The sequence below is a fragment of the Panulirus ornatus genome, chromosome 15 (genome assembly GCF_036320965.1).
Source record: "Panulirus ornatus isolate Po-2019 chromosome 15, ASM3632096v1, whole genome shotgun sequence".
Lineage (NCBI taxonomy): Eukaryota > Metazoa > Arthropoda > Malacostraca > Decapoda > Palinuridae > Panulirus > Panulirus ornatus.
In genome coordinates this window covers 32,971,903-32,994,402 of record NC_092238.1, presented here as the reverse complement: position 1 = coordinate 32,994,402, position 22,500 = coordinate 32,971,903, and the positions used below count along the sequence as shown (strand labels likewise).

General features: G+C 43.1%; 1 protein-coding gene across 3 annotated transcripts in view; it reads left to right on the top strand.

The window, feature by feature from the left end:
- The window catches only part of LOC139753839 (carbonic anhydrase-related protein 10-like), a 131,387-nt gene extending 115,574 nt beyond the window's left edge, over positions 1 to 15,813 (top strand). For 2 of the 3 annotated variants that reach the window (XM_071670753.1, XM_071670755.1), the window contains exons 8-10: positions 7,471 to 7,507; positions 10,428 to 10,502; positions 14,826 to 15,813. In XM_071670753.1, the coding sequence (XP_071526854.1) occupies positions 7,471 to 7,507; positions 10,428 to 10,450 (60 nt within the window). In that variant the 3' untranslated portion in view covers positions 10,451 to 10,502; positions 14,826 to 15,813. The remainder of the gene's footprint in view (positions 1 to 7,470; positions 7,508 to 10,427; positions 10,503 to 14,825) is intronic. The other variant, XM_071670754.1, reaches the window with a different exon arrangement.
- Positions 15,814 to 22,500: the final 6,687 nt, after the last annotated feature.

Sequence of the window (22,500 nt, the reverse complement as noted above, 5' to 3'; positions counted from 1 at the left end):
GTAGAACGAGACACATCAGGGTGTAGAACAAGACACATCAGGGTGTAGAACAAGACACATCAGCGTACAGAACGAGACACATCAGGGTGTAGGACGAGACACATCAGGGTGTAGAACCAGACACATCAGGGTGTAGAACGAGACACATCAGGGTGTAGAACGAGACACATCAGGGTATACACGAGACATCTTGTAGAACGAGACACATCAGGGTATACACGAGACACATCAGGATATAGAACAAGACACAGGGTGTTGAACGAGACACATCAGGGTGTAGGACGAGACACATCAGGGTGTAGAACGAGACACATCAGGGTGTAGAATGACCAAGCGTGGGTTACTCTATATGGACCATTCGTATGATCGCTGGTACAGGAAGTTGGAAGATACAGTGGGTCAGTGTCGGAGATGAACAGCACTAACCACTGTGTTTATACCAGTGGGGTCGCCAGTTACACCCCCCCCCCCTCACCCCCTCCCCCCGACGTCAGGGGGGGGAATAAGGAGAGAGAGAGAGAGAGAGAGAGAGAGAGAGAGAGAGAGAGAGAGAGAGAGAGAGATGACACACACACACACGTATCTGCAGTGCAATTATCACTGCACATACCAGTGCCTCGTGGTCAGGTCTGTGAGAGAGAGAGAGAGAGAGAGAGAGAGAGAGAGAGAGAGAATGACGCACACACACACACACACACACGTATCTGCAGTGCAATTATCACTGCACATACCAGTGCCTCGTGGTCAGGTCTGTGAGAGAGAAAGAGAGAGAGAGAGAGAGAGAGAGAGAGAGAGAGAGAGATGACACACACACACACACACACGTATCTACAGTGCAATTATCACTGCACATACCAGTGCCTCGTGGTCAGGTCTGTAAACACCCATCTGCAGTGAGATAGGGTAACAGTACCCACCCACCCACCCATTAGCCCGCCCATTAGCCCGCCCACGTATCCACCCGCCCATTAGCCCACCCGCCCACCTCCCGCCCGTAGCCAGCATATATTATCATAATTTTCCTTTTTCTATATATATAAAAAAACGAATTTTATTCTTACGTGTAACGTAATGAAACACCAGTCATAATATGATCTACGTTTGACACATATATCTATATCTATTAGCTAATATGACGTAAAAAAAAAAAAGGAAAAAGGCACATTTAAATGGCTTTTGTGTCGTTCATTTTGTTGTTGACAAATCATGTTTTGTTTACGGATCAGAAGTTTGCCTGCCTGGTGTTATTTTTTCCCCCACGGTTGAAACTCCGGTATTGATGATATAATTTACAGCTTCACCTGGAAATGATATATTGCATTGTTGTTACGTTTCCCCGGCTGAACTGGGAATAAAATGCGCCAATGTTGCCACGTTATGCACATTAACTGGGAATAAAATGTTCCATTGTTGCCACGTTTTGTAGGTTAACTGGGAATAAAATGTTCCATTGTTGCCACGTCTTGTAGGTTAACTGGGAATAAAATGTTCCATTGTTGCCACGTCTTGTAGGTTAACTGGGAATTAAAGGCTCCAATGTTGCCATGTTTTGTAGGTTAACTGGGAATAAAATGTTCCATTGTTGCCACGTTTTGTAGGTTAACTGGGAATTAAAGGCTCCAATGTTGCCATGTTTTGTAGGTTAACTGGGAATAAAATGTTCCATTGTTGCCACGTCTTGTAGGTTAACTGGGAATTAAAGGCTCCAATGTTGCCATGTTTTGTAGGTTAACTGGGAATAAAATGTTCCATTGTTGCCACGTTTTGTAGGTTAACTGGGAATAAAATACTCCACTGTTGCCACGTTTTGCAGCTTGACTGGGAATGAAATGCTCCACTGTGCCACGTTTTGCAGGTTAGCTGGGAATAAAATGCTCCTCTGTTGCCACGTTTTGCAGGTTAACTGGGAATGAAATTATACAGTGTTGCCACGTTTCTCAAAGCAGGAAAAATACTGATTCATTGCCACGTTTCTTGAATTAAATGCTGCATTTTCCCCACGTTTCTCAATTTAAATACAATGCTGCATTGTTGCCACGCTTCTCAACTTTAATATAGTGGTGCAGTGTTGCCACGTTTCTCAGCTTTGATAAAATGCTGCACTGTTGCCACGTTTCTAATATAGTGGTGCAGTGTTGCCACGTTTCTCAGCTTTAATAAAAATGCTGCACTGTTGCCACGTTTCTCAAGTTAACTGGAAACATATTGTTTAATCAAAGACGTTTTCCTGAAAACACACACACAGGAAAACTGGCTAGACGCACATACCTAGATCCACACACAGTCATGTTGATGTACACATACAGTCATACACATGTACATTCATACATTTACACAGTGATGTACACATACAGTCATACACATGTACATTCATACATCTACACAGTGATGTATACATGCAGTCATACACATGTACATTCATACATCTACACAGTGATGTACACATGCAGTCATACACATGTACATTCATACATTTACACAATGATGTACACATACAGTCATACACATGTACATTCATACATCTACACAGTGATGTACACATGCAGTCATACACATGTACATTCATACATCTACACAGTGATGTACACATGCAGTCATACACATGTATATTTACACATTTACACAGTTGATGTACACATACAGTCATACCCAAGCACAATTATACATTCACACATACATATACCCCGGCACACTTATATATACTACATGTAGTCTTGTTCACTTACATATTCGTGTACACATTCATATCATTACACGTACATCGTCACGTACACATACAGCCATACTCAGGTATACATACACTCACACACGTTCACCAGCACATTCATACGTACAACAATATTCATGCTTACGCAACACAAGCATTCCAATGCACACACACACACACACACACACACACACACACACACACACACACACACACACACACACGCACTTAAAGAGCCATTAACATTTCCCGCCAAACACATTCAGTATATTTATATGAATATACTATAAATAGTTTCTATCATTGGGCAGAATCACCCGTGTCAGAAGTGATGGGGAGGAATGGAAAGAGGTTAAAGACGCCAGGAAGGAGAGGGAACAATGGATTGGACGAAGCTTTGGGGTATCGGGTTCCGAACTCCCAGGAGGGTGAAGGGCTTGTAGCCAGGGCTAGAATGAATTGGATCGAGGCGACGCGCTGTTCAGTGGGAGGTAAACTAGGACACATGAAGCGATCAACGCACACCATGAAATACTTTATGGAACTTGGCTGTGGACGGCAGGTGTATTTTATTTACCCATGCACTATGTGCATGGCAATTAGGGAGAACGGAAGTGTGTGCAAATGAGTCTGTAGTTTCGTCTGTTCCTGGCGTTACCTGGCTACGGTAGGGAGAGCAATTATATATATATATATATATATATATATATATATATATATATATATATATATATGGGGGTAGGGAGGGGGAGGGACATGAGGAGGAGAAACTGACAGACGACATTCTCTCTCTCTCTCTCTCTCTCTCTCTCTCTCTCTCTCTCTCTCTCTCTCTCTCTCTCTCTCTCTCTCACACACACACACACACACACACGACCTTTAATCTCACAGCTCGTAATCGCCATCGCTCGTCGAATCCATTCCACTGACGTAACGTGGCTAATAGGGATATACACACACCCACCCCAGAGGTGCACACACTCCTGGGAACTGCTGAGCCCAGCAGATGGATGTGGGACGTGCAGTGTAGCGGTACCTTAGCCTAGCCCCCCCTCCCAACCCTGTATTGATGTAGAAAACGGGAAGATGCCATCACTTTACAAGAAAGAGAATGAAGCCAAACGGTATAGAGAAAAATGGTATTTGGGGAAAAGTGTGTTCCCACATACAAGACTTACGAAATGAGACTCAAGTCTTAACGTTGGAAGGATGACTTACACGTAAAGACAGCGCCTCACGTGACCTCCCTGTCTCACTTGAAAGCTGTCTCTCGTTTTCTCTTTTCTTCTTTCCCCCTTCCTGCAGAGGCAGTGGTACAACCATCATCTACATGTTTAGAAAATGCCTTCCACGAAATGTTTCTCATTCTGCTCCCTTCCTCCTCCTCCTCCTCCTCCGCCTCTCTCTTTCTCATTTTCTCTCTGTCTCTCTCTTTATATCCTACAGCCTCTCTCTCTCTCTCTCTCTCTCTCTCTCTCTCTCTCTCTCTCTCTCTCTCTCTCTCTCTCTCTCTCTCTCTCATGCTCCTCCCCTCCTCCTTTCTCTCTCTCCCTCCCCCTCTCTCTCTCTCTCCCTCCCTCTCTCCCTGCTCCCCCTCCACCTCTCTCTCTCTCTCTCTCTCTCTCTCTCTCTCTCTCTCTCTCTCTCTCTCTCTCTCTCTCTCTCTCTCATGCTCCTCCCCTCCTCCTTTCTCTCTCTCCCTCCCCCTCTCTCTCTCTCCCTCCCTCTCTCCCTGCTCCCCCTCCACCTCTCTCTCTCTCTCTCTCTCTCTCTCTCTCTCTCTCATGCTCCTCCCCTCTCTCTCTCTCTGATGCTCTCTCTCTCTCTCTCTCTCTCTCTCTCTCTCTCTCTCTCTCTCTCTCTCTCTCTCTCTCTCTCTCTCATGCTCCTCCCCTCCTCCTTTCTCTCTCTCCCTCCCCCTCTCTCTCTCTCCCTCCCTCTCTCCCTGCTCCCCCTCCATCTCTCTCTCTCTCTCTCTCTCTCTCTCTCTCTCTCTCTCTCTCTCTCTCTCTCTCTCTCTCTCTCTCTCTCTCCCTCCTCTCTCCTCCCTTCCTCCTGGGCAGGTAAAGTCAACACCCGGGGTTAACAATGCACGTTGTAAAACCATCAGACGCCAGCGAGGGGCCTGACCCACAGGGAAATCTTTCTCCTCCGTATTTATGGTCGGGGGTCCAGCCGGGGCCCCCAGCCACCACACTGGCCCCGGTAGTGGTACCGGGGCCCCCGACCACCACCACCAGGCACACTGGCCCCGGTAGTGGTGCCGGGGCCCCCAGCCACCACACTGGCCCCTGTAGTGGTGTCGGGCCCCCCAGCCACCACCACCACCACACTGGCCCCGGTAGTGGTGTCGGGGCCCCCGACCACAACACTGGCCCCGGTAGTGGTGCCGGGGCCCCCAGCCACCACCACCACACTGGCCCCGGTAGTGGTGTCGGGGCCCCCAGACACCAGCAGGCACACTGGCCCCGGTAGTGGTGTCGGGGCCCCCGACCACCACACTGGCCCCGGTAGTGGTGTCGGGGCCCCCAGCCACCAGCAGGCACACTGGCCCCGGTAGTGCAAACACACACACACACACACACACACACACACACACATATATACATACATACATACATACATACATACATAAACACACACACATATATACATACATACATACATACACACACATACATACATACACACACACACACACACACACACACAAACATACATACATGCATACATACATACATACATACACACACACACACACTCACACACACACAAACATACATACGTACATACATACATACATACATACATACACACACACACACACACACACACACACACACAGTGTGTCTCTCTTGTGCAGAAAGGGCAGTAATTGTACATGAGTACATAGAAGGATGTACTCTAAAAGTATGTACACATGATGAGTCTTGAAGTATAGGTGAGTACATATTAGCTCAGAATGTGTACACGGCGTTCATGTAATGGTTTTAATTACAATTACTCTGCTCTAATTATGCTCCCGTTTGATCACCCTACTTCTGGGTGTTAATTATGCTTTATCTGTGTCATTATTATACTTCAATGATCATTATACTTGTCCTGTTCGCTCATCATATCTCTGTGTGTACATCATATTTCTCCTGTGTGCTAATCATGCTTCTCCTGTGAGGTCATTATACTTTTTCTGTGAGGTCATTATACTATTTCTGTGAGGTCATTATACTATTTCTGTGAGGTCATTATACTATTTCTGTGAGGTCATTATACTATTTCTGTGAGGTCATTATGCTTTTTCTGTGAGGTCATTATACTTTTTCTGTGAGGTCATTATACTTTTCTGTGAGGTCATTATGCTTTTTCTGTGAGGTCATTATACTTTTTCTGCGAGGTCATTATACTTTTTCTGTGAGGTCATTATACTTTTTCTGTGAGGTCATTATACTATTTCTGTGAGGTCATTATGCTTTTTCTGTGAGGTCATTATACTTTTTCTGTGAGGTCATTATACTTTTCTGTGAGGTCATTATGCTTTTTCTGTGAGGTCATTATACTTTTTCTGCGAGGTCATTATACTTTTTCTGTGAGGTCATTATACTTTTTCTGTGAGGTCATTATACTATTCCTGTGAGGTCATTATACTTTTTCTGTGAGGTCATTATACTTTTTCTGTGAGGTCATTATGCTTTTTCTGTGAGGTCATTATACTTTTTCTGTGAGGTCATTATACTATTTCTGTGAGGTCATCATACTATTTCTGTGAGGTCATCATACTATTTCTGTGAGGTCATTATACTTTTTCTGTGAGGTCATTATACTTTTCTGTGAGGTCATTATACTTTTTCTGTGAGGTCAATATACTTCTGCGAAGTCATTATACTTTTTCTGTGAGGTCATTATACTTTTTCTGTGAGGTCATTATACTTTTTCTGTGAGGTCATTATACTTTTTCTGTGAGGTCATTATACTTTTTCTGTGAGGTCATTATACTATTTCTGTGAGGTCATTATACTTTTTCTGTGAGGTCATTATGCTTTTTCTGTGAGGTCATTATACTTTTTCTGCGAGGTCATTATACTTTTTCTGTGAGGTCATTATACTATTCCTGTGAGGTCATTATACTTTTTCTGTGAGGTCATTATACTTTTTCTGTGAGGTCATTATACTTTTTCTGTGAGGTCATTATACTATTCCTGTGAGGTCATTATACTTTTTCTGTGAGGTCATTATACTTTTTCTGTGAGGTCATTATACTTTTTCTGTGAGGTCATTATACTTTTCTGTGAGGTCATTATACTTTTTCTGTGAGGTCATTATACTTTTTCTGTGAGGTCATTATACTTTTTCTGTGAGGTCATTATACTTTTCTGTGAGGTCATTATACTTCTCCAATGTGCTCATTATACCTCTGTGTGTTCATCATACTTCTCTTCCATGCTCATTATACTTTCCCTCCGTGCTCAATATATCACTGTGCGTTCAATATATCTCTTGTGTGCTCAATATACTTCTTTCGTGTTCATTATACTTCTCTTATGTGTTCATTATACTTCTGTGTGTTAATATACTTCTGTGATAAATTCCTGTGTCATCATCATCATACTTTTTCTGTGCTCACTATATTTCCCCCGTGTGATCATCACTATACTTCCCCCGTGTGATCATCACTATACTTCCCCCGTGTGATCATCACTATACTTCCCCCGTGTGATCATCATCATATCTTCATGATATACTCATTCAGTGAACATCTTTCTTTCCAGAGTTGCTCGTCCGTAAATAGAACTAATCTTTATCAAGGTAAGGACCCCCCAACCCACCCAACCCACCCCCCACCCCCCCCAACCCATATATATATATATATATATATATATATATATATATATATATATATATATATATATATATCCAGTAGGGATGATAAACCAGTTATTGACATTAATGAATAAGACAGATATGAACACTCACAGCCAAACTTAACTACAATACTGACACCAAGTCCAGGCCTGAGGGCTGACACCAAGACCAGGCCTGAGGGCTGACACCAAGACCAGGCCTGAGGGCTGACACCAAGTCCAGGCCTGAGGGCTGACACAGAGCTAAACCTGACATGGAAATAACGAGACTCACACATGACCACGACTGACACACGACACAGTCATTGACCTGACCCCCCCTTACTATGACCCCGAGAGCACAGCAGCCACGCCCTTTTACTGACTTGACCTTCCGTGTGGGGGTGGAGGCGCGCCCTGCAGCTCCCTCATCTGTACTGCTACGGTAGGGGATAGGGCAGGCAGGGAGGGAGGGATAGTCAGGAGGAGGGAGGGAAGGAGGATTGAGAGAGAGAGAGAGAGAGAGAGAGAGAGAGAGAGAGAGAGAGAGAGAGAGAGAGAGAGAGAGAGAGAGAGAGAGAGAGAGGTGGTATGCTGGTTCCAATGGTACGAACCTGGGAAGGCTGGGACCTGACCCAAATGTCATAACAGAGAGAGAGGCAACTATATATATATATATATATATATATATATATATATATATATACTGTTGATTGGTCAGTTAGGATTATCAATGTATGTATGGTGAGGTGCATGAGGATCGGCATTTTGGAATGGATGTATAGTGCCATTTGTGAGCAGGCCAGGGGGATAAAGGTGAGTGTCCTAACTACAGAGGTATATGTTTGTTAAGTGTACCTAGTAAGTTGTACGTGAGGGTTGTGACTGAGAGGGTGAAGGCATGTACAGAGCATCAGACTGAGGAAGAGCAGTGTGGTTTCAGAAGTAGTAAAGGATGGATGGATCAAGTGTTTGCTTTAAAGAATGTGTATGAGAAAAAAACGGATTGATTTGTATGTGGCATTTATAGATCTGGAAAAAAGAAGAAGTTAGGGTTGATAGAGATAAGCTGCTGGAAGCACTGAGTTTTTATCAAGGATGTAAGGCATGTGTACGAGTAGGAAGAGAGGAGAGTAACTGGTTCCCAGTGAAGGTTGTTCTATGGTAGGGGTGTGTGATGTCGCCACGATTGTCTAATTTGTTTATGGATGGAGTGGTTAGGGAGGTAAATGCACAAAGAGGAGAGAGTATGCAGTCTGTAGGTAATGAGAAGGCCTGGAAAGTGAGTCAACTGATGTTCGCTGATGACACAGCACTGGTGGCAAATTCGAGTCAAAAACTGCAGATGTTGGTGCCTGAGTCTGGAAGCGTGTGTGAGAGGAGGAAGTTTTGAGTAAATGTGAATAAGAACAAGGCAATTGGGTTCATGAGGAATGAGGGACAGTTTATTTGAGGTGTAAGTTTGAACTGGAGGAAGTGAATTTTTTTTTTAGATACCTGGAGGTGGAAGAATTAATAAAAGTGGAAATGAGTCATCGGGTGGAGAAAGAGGCCAAGGTTCTGGGAGCGTTAAAGAATGTATGCGAGAGAGAATCTTATCTGGAAGGGCAAAAATGAGTATGTGTGAAGATTTGGTAGTCCCAAAAATATCATATGGATGCAAAGCATGGGCTACAGATAGATTTGTGTGCAGGAGGGTGAATATGTTGGATATGAAATGTGTGAGGCGGTTTGATCGAGTGGGTAATGAAAAGGTAAAAAAAAAATGTGGCTGAGAGAGCTGAAGAGGGTGTGCTGAAATGATTTGGACATATGGAGAAAAGGAGTGAGCAAAGAGGATATATGTGTCAGAGGTGGAGGGAACAAGGGGAACGAGTAGACCAAACTGGAGATGAAAGGATGCTGTGAAAAAGATTTTATGATCGGGGCCTGAACATGCAGGAGGGTGAAAGGCATGCACGGGATAGAGTGAATTCCCATGGCTAAGGCAGAGGAGACGTTGGCCTTTGGTCATGTGTGCGGGAAGAACCAATGATTGTAGTGAATGTTGACACCAATTCCTCGTATCAGAGAAAAGCAGGATCGTCCTTGTGGACGGGTGGTCTGAATGGAACAAGAAATGCAACTGGCCCACAAATAGACCTGGAACTGGCGAAACAAAAGTGGTGAGGAACCACATGGGAGGAGAATGGTAGAGTGAAGGAAACCTGGAGGTTGTGTGAAGGTCTAGAAGGAAGAGGAAGAATGTGTGAATCTTCAAGGATTTTGTATTCCAGTATGTGGACACATACTCCTCCTATGGAATGGCTCCACAGAAACATCAGAACAGTGGCCAAAGGCAACTTGCGAAAGGTGTGTGTGTGTGTGTGTGTGTGTGTGTGTGTGTGTGTGTGGTGAGAAGGTTACGAACATGAAAACATTCATGATATCATAGCTGAAGGAAGGTACATGGAATGGAGGCGGACCCTGAAATACATGGGAGGGTCGCAGTGAACGATACAACAAGGGCTTAAGAATTTCATTCCAGGGGAACGGTGACGTGTGTGTGTATATATATATATATATATATATATATATATATATATATATATATATATATATTATCCAATGAAACCTTTTTGTCAGAGAGAGAGAGAGAGAGAGAGAGAGAGAGAGAGAGAGAGAGAGAGAGAGAGAGGGGGGACAGCCAGTCTTACTTAACTACATGATCGCGTGTCAAGTGCCACTAACAGTGGTAAGTCGTTCTCGTCAACGAAGAAGAGGAAAATCACAATGTGACTTGGTCGGTCCGTCAGGTGTGTGTGTGTGTGTGTGTGTGTGTGTGTGTGTGTGTGTGTGTGTGTGTGTGTGTGACGTACTCACAGGTTTCCCTTTTCCTCCGTCAGCTATGGACCTGACGGGCACGTGACGGGCGGATCCTCCAACACTGCCAACACACCCTCACCCGTCACACCCCAGAGGTAAGCCACCCGTCACACCCCAGAGGTAAGCCACGCGTCACACCCCAGAGGTAAGCCACCCGTCACACCCCAGAGGTAAGCCACGCGTCACACCCCAGAGGTAAGCCACCCGTCACACCCCAGAGGTAAGCCACCCGTCACACCCCAGAGGTAAGCCACGCGTCACACCCCAGAGGTAAGCCAGCCGTCACACCCCAGAGGTAAGCCACCCGTCACACCCCAGAGGTAAGCCACCCGTCACACCCCAGAGGTAAGCCACCCGTCACACCCCAGAGGTAAGCCACCCGTCACACCCCAGAGGTAAGCCACGCGTCACACCCCAGAGGTAAGCCACCCGTCACACCCCAGAGGTAAGCCACCCGTCACACCCCAGAGGCAGCCAGCCAGCACTCTGTCCAGGAACTCATCATAAATCTCAAGTCAAAAGAGCCTCACAGACACTCGTTTTCTTCCTTTCAAGATGTTATAAATCACATGCCTCACTACTTTGTTCTCAGACTTTTCTTATATATATATATATATATATATATATATATATATATATATATATATATATATATATATATATATATATATATATGAAGGTGCGCGTTCATATACACTTTATTCGTATTCATACAACTCCGCGTCGTACAGTCAGGTTCGGTAAAACGCTATCAGCTGGCTATGTGTTCTGTTCGGAAACAACCGATAGACCCCGTTGCTCACCATTGTGAGACGAAGGGTATTCGAGTACTTAGTATTTCGAATAGTTGTTTCCTATTATACAGTCCCTTAGCCTAGCGGTTAGCATGCCTGCCTCTTGCACAAGGGGTCCCAGGTTCGATCCTGGGCTGTTGGAGGTTTGTAAGGGCGTAAATGGGGAGGTGATAACAAGTAGTGGTGATGTGAGAAGGAGATGGAATGAGTATTTTGAAGGTTTGTTGAATGTGTCTGATGACAGAGTGGCAGATATAGGGTGTTTGGGTCGAGGTGGTGTGCAAAGTGAGAGGGTTAGGGAAAATGATTTGGTAAACAGAGAAGAGGTAGTAAAAGCTTTGCGGAAGATGAAAGCCGGCAAGGCAGCAGGTTTGGATGGTATTGCAGTGGAATTTATTAAAAAAGGGGGTGACTGTATTGTTGACTGGTTGGTAAGGTTATTTAATGTATGTATGACTCATGGTGAGGTGCCTGAGGATTGGCGGAATGCTTGCATAGTGCCATTGTACAAAGGCAAAGGGGATAAGAGTGAGTGCTCAAATTACAGAGGTATAAGTTTGTTGAGTATTCCTGGTAAATTATATGGGAGGGTATTGATTGAGAGGGTGAAGGCATGTACAGAGCATCAGATTGGGGAAGAGCAGTGTGGTTTCAGAAGTGGTAGAGGATGTGTGGATCAGGTGTTTGCTTTGAAGAATGTATGTGAGAAATACTTAGAAAAGCAAATGGATTTGTATGTAGCATTTATGGATCTGGAGAAGGCATATGATAGAGTTGATAGAGATGCTCTGTGGAAGGTATTAAGAATATATGGTGTGGGAGGAAAGTTGTTAGAAGCAGTGAAAAGTTTTTATCGAGGATGTAAGGCATGTGTACGTGTAGGAAGAGAGGAAAGTGATTGGTTCTCAGTGAATGTAGGTTTGCGGCAGGGGTGTGTGATGTCTCCATGGTTGTTTAATTTGTTTATGGATGGGGTTGTTAGGGAGGTAAATGCAAGAGTTTTGGAAAGAGGGGCAAGTATGAAGTCTGTTGGGGATGAGAGAGCTTGGGAAGTGAGTCAGTTGTTGTTCGCTGATGATACAGCGCTGGTGGCGGATTCATGTGAGAAACTGCAGAAGCTGGTGACGGAGTTTGGTAAAGTGTGTGGAAGAAGAAAGTTAAGAGTAAATGTCAATAAGAGCAAGGTTATTAGGTACAGTAGGGTTGAGGGTCAAGTCAATTGGGAGGTGAGTTTGAATGGTGAGAGGCTGGAGGAAGTGAAGTGTTTTAGATATCTGGGAGTGGATCTGTCAGCGGATGGAACCATGGAAGCGGAAGTGGATCATAGGGTGGGGGAGGGGGCGAAAATTTTGGGAGCCTTGAAAAATGTGTGGAAGTCGAGAACATTATCCCGGAAAGCAAAAATGGGTATGTTTGAAGGAATAGTGGTTCCAACAATGTTGTATGGTTGCGAGGCGTGGGCTATGGATAGAGATGTGCGCAGGAGGATGGATGTGCTGGAAATGAGATGTTTGAGGACAATGTGTGGTGTGAGGTGGTTAGATCGAGTAAGTAACGTAAGGGTAAGAGAGATGTGTGGAAATAAAAAGAGCGTGGTTGAGAGAGCAGAAGAGGGTGTTTTGAAATGGTTTGGGCACATGGAGAGAATGAGTGAGGAAAGATTGACCAAGAGGATATATGTGTCGGAGGTGGAGGGAACGAGGAGAAGAGGGAGACCAAATTGGAGGTGGAAAGATGGAGTGAAAAGGATTTTGTGTGATCGGGGCCTGAACATGCAGGAGGGTGAAAGGAGGGCAAGGAATAGAGTGAATTGGAGCGATGTGGTATACAGGGGTTGACGTGCTGTCAGTGGATTGAATCAAGGCATGTGAAGCGTCTGGGGTAAACCATGGAAAGCTGTGTAGGTATGTATATTTGCGTGTGTGGACGTGTGTATGTACATGTGTATGGGGGGGGGTTGGGCCATTTCTTTCGTCTGTTTCCTTGCGCTACCTCGCAAACGCGGGAGACAGCGACAAAGTATAAAAAAAAAAAAAAAAAAAAAATATATATATATATATATATATATATATATATATATATATATATATATATATATATATATGGTGAGAAAACACAAGAGAGCTTTTGAGTCTTATTTCGGTAACGTTCCAGCTTGCACAGAGCGTCTTTGTCAAAGACATACAGACACACTGCTATGTACCCACAAGCCATTCCTCACCTCGCTGGACGCAGCACAGTGGCTGGCCCCCCTCATATCCCCGGCCCCGTGCCCTTACAGCCATCATGGTCATGTTTGTGTGAAGTAGATGCCCATCTTATAAACCCCTTACGATTATTGGTCACTTTTTCATATGCGTATGTGGGCAGCTTCCAAGGCTTTTCTCCCTCCTTTGCTTCAGCTGTTGAATGTAAACAAACGCCGATATTTGCCAGACACTTCCTGAAAATATTATCTTGCCCTTTTTCTCTCTTTTTTTGTGCTATTTGTTGCTGTTGTTCTTGATTTTAATGTAATTTTCTTTTTTTCTTGTGAATATGATAAGTTTCGTCAAGAGGTCTGGGCTTATCATCACTTGCACTCCATCAATTTGATTTTTCTTCTTAAATTCTCTTTTATTCAATTCCCCTTTTTCTTTCACCACTGCTATCACTATTACTACTACTTCTTTCATCATTCCTTCGCCACTGATATTCTCTCCATTCTTTCCCTTCCTTCTCATCTTCGTCTGCCTCTCCATCTCCTGATCAATCGTTCTTGCGTAACACATTATGAACTCCTGCACGATTAATATATTACTCTGATTAATGCCGCGGTGGGAGCTTCGTCCAATCATTCCCACCTCCCCTGGGGGAGCAAGGCCTGATCCACACGTCACTGGGTTGCTAGACTTGATCCACAGGTCCCCTGGGGTAGCCAGACCTTATACACGGGTCACTGGGTTGTTAGACCTGATGCACATGTCCCCTGGGGTAGCCAGACCTGATGCACGGGTCCCCTGAGGTGCTAGACCTGATCCACAGGTCCCCTGGGGCAGCCAGACCTGAAACACAGGTCATTGGGTTGCTAGACCTGATCCACAGGTCCCCTGGGGTAGCCAGACCTGATCCACGGGTCCCCTGAGGTGCTAGACCTGATCCACAGGTCCCCTGGGGCAGCCAGACCTTATACACAGGTCACTGGGTTGTTAGACCTGATCCACAGGTCCCCTGGGGTAGCCAGACCTGATGCACGGGTCCCCTGGGTTGCTGGACCTGATCCACAGGTCCCCTGGGGTAGCCACAGCTAATACACAGGTCCCCTGGGGTAGCTGGACCTGATCCACAGGTCCCCTGGGGTAGCCACAGCTAATACACAGGTCCCCTGAGGTGCTAGACCTGATCCACAGGTCCCCTGGGGTAGCTGGACCTGATCCACAGGTCCCCTGGGGTAGCTGGACCTGATCCACAGGTCCCCTGGGGTTCTATTCACCAACAGATCTATCTACCTAAATGTCTTCGTTGATGATCGGTCATACACAGGACCACTCTCTCTCTCTCTCTCTCTCTCTCTCTCTCTCTCTCTCTCTCTCTCTCTCTCTCTCTCTCTCTCTCATCTTTTTCTCATTTTTTCTTCCCTCACAGATGACCCACGAAGGCGAGTCTCCCGTCCAGAACTATTACGTGAGAGGATCGCTGCCCCAGGCGCCTCATTGCCTCATCACCAGCCCCTCATGAGGATGTCTTCCAGGCCAAGACGCCTCACAACCTCATGAATTGACCTCATAGCCTCCCCTCATGATGTTTTGTCTCCCATCCCCCATACCTCTCTCTCTCTCTCTCTCTCTCTCTCTCTCTCTCTCTCTCTCATGTCTCCTTCCTCACCTGCCCTCATGTTTCTCTCTCCTAGACACGTCCGCCTCCATCCTCATAATCTTCCCTCATTTATTTCCTATGTTCATGGATTCTTCCCCTCTACTTTACCTCTCATTCCTGATCTCCATATCTATAACCCACTTTATGATATTTCTGAACTCATAAACTCAAAGTGTGAGGTGACTTTCTGAGCTCATTGGAACTTTCTGGCATCAATGGAGCTTTTTGGCCTCGTTGGAACTTTGTGAGCTCGATGGATGGAAATTTTGTGAGCTCGATGGATGGAAATTTTGTGAGCTCAATGGATGGAACTTTGTGAGTTCAGTGAATAGAACTTTCTGAGTTCGATGGATGGAACTTTGTGAGTTCAGATTTCTCTTCATCTGCTTCCTCATGTGTTGCTACGTCAATGCCTTACCTAACCTCCCTCATTCCTGCCTTACCCTTACTTTGACTTACCTTACTTTACCCACCACCACTTGGTTCTACCCTACCCTAAACCACCCTTACCCTAATGGACCCTCCCTTGACTTTACCCATCCACACTTACTGACCCAGCCATACTCATCCCTCGTCTCTCTCTCCCACCCCTACACCCTTTCGCTTACCTTACCTTAACCTTCCTTTTTACCCAAACGCTCCCTCCGCTCCCCTTAATGTGAGGTTAGCACGGTACCTCATGAGTCATATTGCTTCCCTGCGGAGTCTACAAAAAAAAAACTTTGATCATTGATAGATATATAAAATGTGAAGAAATATCAAACCTCTTTCATTATCAACCTATTGAGATAAGACAGAGATAAGCCACTGGAAGGGGGATCGTTCTATACCATAAGATCTCTTGAGGAAATTCACTATAGCATATTGATAATTATACACCACGATTATTATAATCTGAGAATTATACATCACGATTATTATAATCTGAGAATTATACATCACGATTATTATAATCTGAGAATTATACAGCACGATTATTATAATCTGAGAATTATACATCACGATTATTATAATCTGATAATTATACATCACGATTATTATAATCTGAGAATTATACATCACGATTATTATAATCTGAGAATTATACACCACGATTATTATAATCTGAGAATTATACATCACGATTATTATAATCTGAGAATTATACATCACGATTATTATATGAGAATTATACATCACGATTATTATAATCTGAGAATTATACACCACGATTATTATAATCTGAGAATTATACATCACGATTATTATAATCTGAGAATTATACATCACGATTATTATATGAGAATTATACATCACGATTATTATAATCTGAGAATTATACATCACGATTATTATAATCTGAGAATTATACATCACGATTATTATAATCTGAGAATTATACATCACGATTATTATAATCTGAGAATTATACATCACGATTATTATAATCTGAGAATTATACATCACGATTATTATAATCTGAGAATTATACATCACGATTATTATAATCTGAGAATTATACATCACTATTATTATAATCTGGGAATTATACATCACGATTATTATAATCTGAGAATTATACATCACGATTATTATAATCTGAGAATTATACATCACGATTATTATAATCTGAGAATTATACATCACGATTATTATAATCTGAGAATTATACATCACGATTATTATAATCTAAGAATTATACATCACGATTATTATAATCTGAGAATTATACATCACGATTATTATAATCTGAGAATTATACATCACGATTATTATAATCTGAGAATTATACATCACGATTATTATAATCTGAGAATTATACATCACGATTATTATAATCTGAGAATTATACATCACGATTACTATAATCTGAGAATTATACATCACGATTATTATAATCTGAGAATTATACATCACGATTATTATAATCTGAGAATTATACATCACGATTATTATAATCTGAGAATTATACATCACGATTACTATAATCTGAGAATTATACATCACGATTATTATAATCTGAGAATTATACATCACGATTACTATAATCTGAGAATTATACATCACGATTATTATAATCTGAGAATTATACATCACGATTACTATAATCTGAGAATTATACATCACGATTACTATAATCTGAGAATTATACATCACGATTATCATAATCTGAGAATTATACATCACGATTATTATAATCTGAGAATTATACACCACGATTATTATAATCTGAGAATTATACATCACGATTATTATAATCTGAGAATTATACATCACGATTATCATAATCTGAGAATTATACATCACGATTATTATAATCTGAGAATTATACACCACGATTATTATAATCTGAGAATTATACATCACGATTATTATAATCTGAGAATTATACATCACGATTATCATAATCTGAGAATTATACATCACGATTATTATAATGCTAATCTCTATATTTGGCTGCAATATTATCAGTCATTATATCTATATATCTATGTACATGTATATATATGTATACGTTGAGATGTATAGGTATGTATAGTTGCGTGTGTGGACGTGTATGTATATACATGTGTATGTGGGTGGGTTGGGCCATTCTTTCGTCTGGTTCCTTGCGCTACCTCGCTAACGCGGGAGACAGCGACAAAGTAAAATAGATAAATATATATATATATATATATATATATATATATATATATATATATATATATATATATATATATATATATTGGAAAGGATCACAATTTTACGCGTGATCAAGTATATTACTATAAGTCCACGGGGAATATATATATATATATATATATATATACTTTTCAGAGAGAACCAACATTATCTCCCTTTCCCACAAGCAAACGCATGTGTTTGGAGAGAGAGAGAGAGAGAGAGAGAGAGAGAGAGAGAGAGAGAGAGAGAGAGAGAGAGAATAATGTAAAAAAAAAAAACCTTCATACAGTGTCTAAAAATAAGATATTCTCAAGTGATATTTTGCACCGTAAATATTTGGCCTCTCCAAATATTTGCACTTAGATGTTACAAGTTACCTCTGGTGGAGGAATAAATTAGTTATTTCATGAATATCCTACACGAATATTTAACAAGTTTACGACACTCCCACTCATATGTGCCTCACATGTGCCCACGACTTGAAAAGCACATATGGTATTCATCACTACATTGTTAATAACGGAAAGAAAATAAAGATTACAGATATTGAGAGAAAAGTTATTAAAGTTAGCATTGTTGTCCGATGAACACGATAATAACTATGGGGAAAATAATAGAACAACAGAACATCAGCGAATATGTAGTTATATGTGTTCATGGACAAGATCTTCAACACAAAGGCCAATTGGTACATGGTTAAACCCTCCAGTATATATGAATTGCATCACAGTGATGAAACAGTTTTACCAACCTTTCTCAAAATGGTTTAGAATCTAGTGAATATATATATATATATATATATATATATATATATATATATATATATATATATATATATATATATATATATATATATATATATATATATTAAAAAAAAAAAGGAAAATGAAACATCGTGTGATATCGTGTTTAATTTTCATGTGTTGTTTTTTTGCATATATTTGATCACGCGCACAACTGTGACCACTTGCAATATATATATATATATATATATATATATATATATATATATATATATATATATATATATATATATATGCAAACAAACTCAAACTTTACCACCATCAACGCATTTATCACTGACGCCAACACACTTATGAGTCTACATAAAATGGTACATAAAATGGTACATAAAAGTCACCTATATACATATTGTCAAACCAAACAATATGCAAACAAATAAAACAAATGCTGACCACAAATGCCTCTATTTGTTCAAGGTTTTCTGAGAATATATTGCTTTACCTTACACAAAAGCTTATCTACTCATTGCCTCCTTATCTACTCCTTATCTACTGATTGCCTCCTTATCTACTCCTTATCTACTAATTGCCTCCTTATCTACTCCTTATCTACTGATTGCCTCCTTATCTACTGATTGCTTCCTTATCTACTCCTTATCTACTGATTGCTTCCTTATCTACTCCTTATCTACTAATTGCCTCCTTATCTACTCCTTATCTACTAATTGCTTCCTTATCTACTCCTTACCTACTGATTGCCTCCTTATCTACTACTTATCTACACGTATACAGAATTAATATCTTATGACACAACGGTTGCCCACTTGTGATACACGCTGAACCGTTTTCTTTAGCCCATTTTCTGTTCTCCAAAAACACCAGAAGAATTGACTCCTAACCAAATCACTGCTTTTTTTTTTTCTTCTTTCAAACGCCATATTTTCTCCTATGAAAGGTCAACATGAACTTCAACTGCATTTCAAAATCTACACACCGACCTTCCCAGGGTTGACTGCGGGGGTGGAGAGAGAGAAAGAGGCCAGTCAGGACTTACGCCCTTATTCCCAATTCCAGCAAGGGGATTGAGAGAGAGAGAGAGAGAGAGAGAGAGAGAGAGAGAGAGAGAGAGAAGGCTGTTACGTGTGGGTGTGTGTGTCTGTGTGTGTGTGTGTGTGCGTGTGTGTGTGTGTGTGTGTGTGTCTGTGTTTGTGTCTGTGTTTGTGTGTGTGTGTGTGTGTGTGTGTGTTCACTCATTAGGGCATTCAATTGCCCGCTGTTGAACGCCATCAAATCCTTCTTAAAACCACAAGAGTCGTGTCTGAATCACCCCCTTTAACTCTTTCTTCCATACACTATGGACAAAGCTAGAGCCTCCATCCTATCTCTGTTAACTCACTTTCTCTCACTTCTCGTCTCATCCTTTGCGACCCCATTCCTCTGTACCTTCTCTCTCAGCTCTCTATGCTTCTTCAAGCGTGGGTGATCGAATTTCGTCCTTATGTTGGATATGGCTTAAGTGCGATGAGTCACTCAGTCAGTCAATCCCCCCCTCCCCTCCCCCCCATCCTAGTGCGCTCCGCGACACGCTGGGAAAGGTTGCCTCCTTGAATATAGACTAGGATCTCGTGTCTCTTTATTTAACCCTCCCTCACTCCTCAATGTGACCCGATAATATGGTTAAGACTTACGGGTCATGTATAAGTGTGTGGGTATAACCTGTACATCATTCATCCAATATGTGACCTGGAGATAGTTAAAGAACCATCCATAGTTTGTTTGTTTGTTTGCATCTCTAGTTTGTTTGTCTATTTGTTTGTATGTTGTCCATCACCAGTCCTGTATCAATACTCTCTCTCTCTCTCTCTCTCTCTCTCTCTCTCTCTCTCTCTCTCTCTCTCTCTCTCTCTGGTGAATGTGTGTGTGTGGGTGTGGACACACGACCCTTCTCCACTACCCTTCCCAGGACGACCTGGCAATGGGTCGTTCTGGCATACCCTACAAACGAGCGTACACCAGACATATATATAAAAAAACAAACAAACAGTGGATGATCATCTGTTTCCTCTGTTACCGTTCAAACGGAAGGGCGCAGCCCCGTCGTTACAAGCTGTGTGTGAGACGACCCTAAACAGAAAACGGAAGGGGGCAGCCCCGTCGTTACAAGCTGTGTGAGACGACCCTAAACAGAAAACGGAAGGGGGCAGCCCCGTCGTTACAAGCTGTGTGAGACGAACCTGAACAGAAAACGGAAGGGGGCAGACCCGTCGTTACAAGCTGTGTGAGACGACCCTAAACAGAAAACGGAAGGGGGCAGCCCCGTCGTTACAAGCTGTGTGTGTGACGACCCTAATCAGAAAACGGAAGGGGGCAGCCCCGTCGTTACAAGCTGTGTGAGACGAACCTGAACAGAAAACGGAAGGGGCAGCCCCGTCGTTACAAGCAGTGTGAGACGACCCTAAACAGAAAACGGAAGGGGGCAGCCCCGTCGTTACAAGCAGTGTGAGACGACCTTAAACAGAAAACGGGAGGGGGCAGCCCCGTCGCTACATGCTGTGTGTGAGACGAACCTGAACAGAAAACGGAAGGGGGCAGACCCGTCGTTACAAGCTGTATGAGACGACCCTAAACAGAAAACGGAAGGGGGCAGCCCCGTCGTTACAGGCTGTGTGTGAGACGACCCTGAACAGAAAACGGAGGCGACGGCAGAGTTCACATCCAACACGCGTCTGGGGATTCGTTCACGTCTCGTTCTGGAATCATCTTCGTGTCTTGTGTTCGTCAAGGTCGTAGTGTGTCATTTCTCATCCCCCCCCACCCCCCACCCCCCCTGTGGCTCACTAATCACCCGCCCAACTAATTAGGACGGCTCGTTGGCCGTCTGATCAAGGCGACACCGTCATTTTAGACACCTCTAACGACCAGGGGAAACATTAACTACCAAACGACTCGAATAATCTAGTTTGACTCTTAAAGACATGAAAATCTTCTTCCTTTTTTTTCAGCTTGTTGTTTGTTTGTTTGTTTATTTGTTTGTTTGTTTGTCCTCACATGATGGAGAAGCGAGGAGCTTCTGACCTCCATTAATTACGGAGAGACAAGGTCACTTGTCCTTGTCGGTTAACATATGGGAGATGAAGACAACACCAAGACCAAAGTAGAAATGGTTATTGAAGGGTATCTGAGCATCAACAGACCTTTTGATACTGTTCAAAGTTGTGACTGGTCGTCTGAGGTCAGTATAAGGTCATGACCGGCGGGGGGGAGGAGGAGGTCAATATGGGGTCAGGATGGTCATCAGCATTGGTTCAGTGTGAGGGTCAAAAGGGTTATTATGCCATAACCTAAGGGTCAGCATGGGTTAACAGGGTCATTAAGCAGTCAGCTTGGGTTAATACGACATGAGGAGGGTCATTATACTAGCAGCATGGAGTCAGCATGGGTCAATATGACAACGTCAGGAGGGTCAATACAACGTCACTGAAGGTCAGCAGGGAAAGAGAAGGGTCATTAGGCCGTCAGCATAGGTCATCATGAGGTCAGGAAGGTCATTAAGGCCGTCAGCATAGGTCACCATGACGTCAGGAAGGTCATTAAGGCCGTCAGCATAGGTCACCATGAGGTCAGGAAGGTCATTAAGGCCGTCAGCATAGGTCACCATGACGTCAGGAAGGTCATTAAGGCCGTCAGCATAGGTCACCATGAGGTCAGGAAGGTCATTAAGGCCGTCAGCATAGGTCACCATGACGTCAGGAAGGTCATTAAGGCCGTCAGCATGAGGTCAGTTGACCCATCACAGCCAACAGGAGCAGCTGTACCAACCCCTCGGCAGGTCAGCTTAAGCTGGGTCAGTCAAAGCTGGTTCACTCCAAGCTGGGCCAGTCAAAGCTGGTTCACTCCAAGCTGGGTCAGTCCAAGCTGGTTCACTCCAAGCTGGACCAGTCAAAGCTGGGTCACTCCAAGCTGGGTCAGTCAAAGCTGGTTCACTCCAAGCTGGGTCAGTCAAAGCTGGTTCACTCCAAGCTGGGCCAGTCAAAGCTGGTTCACTCCAAGCTGGGCCA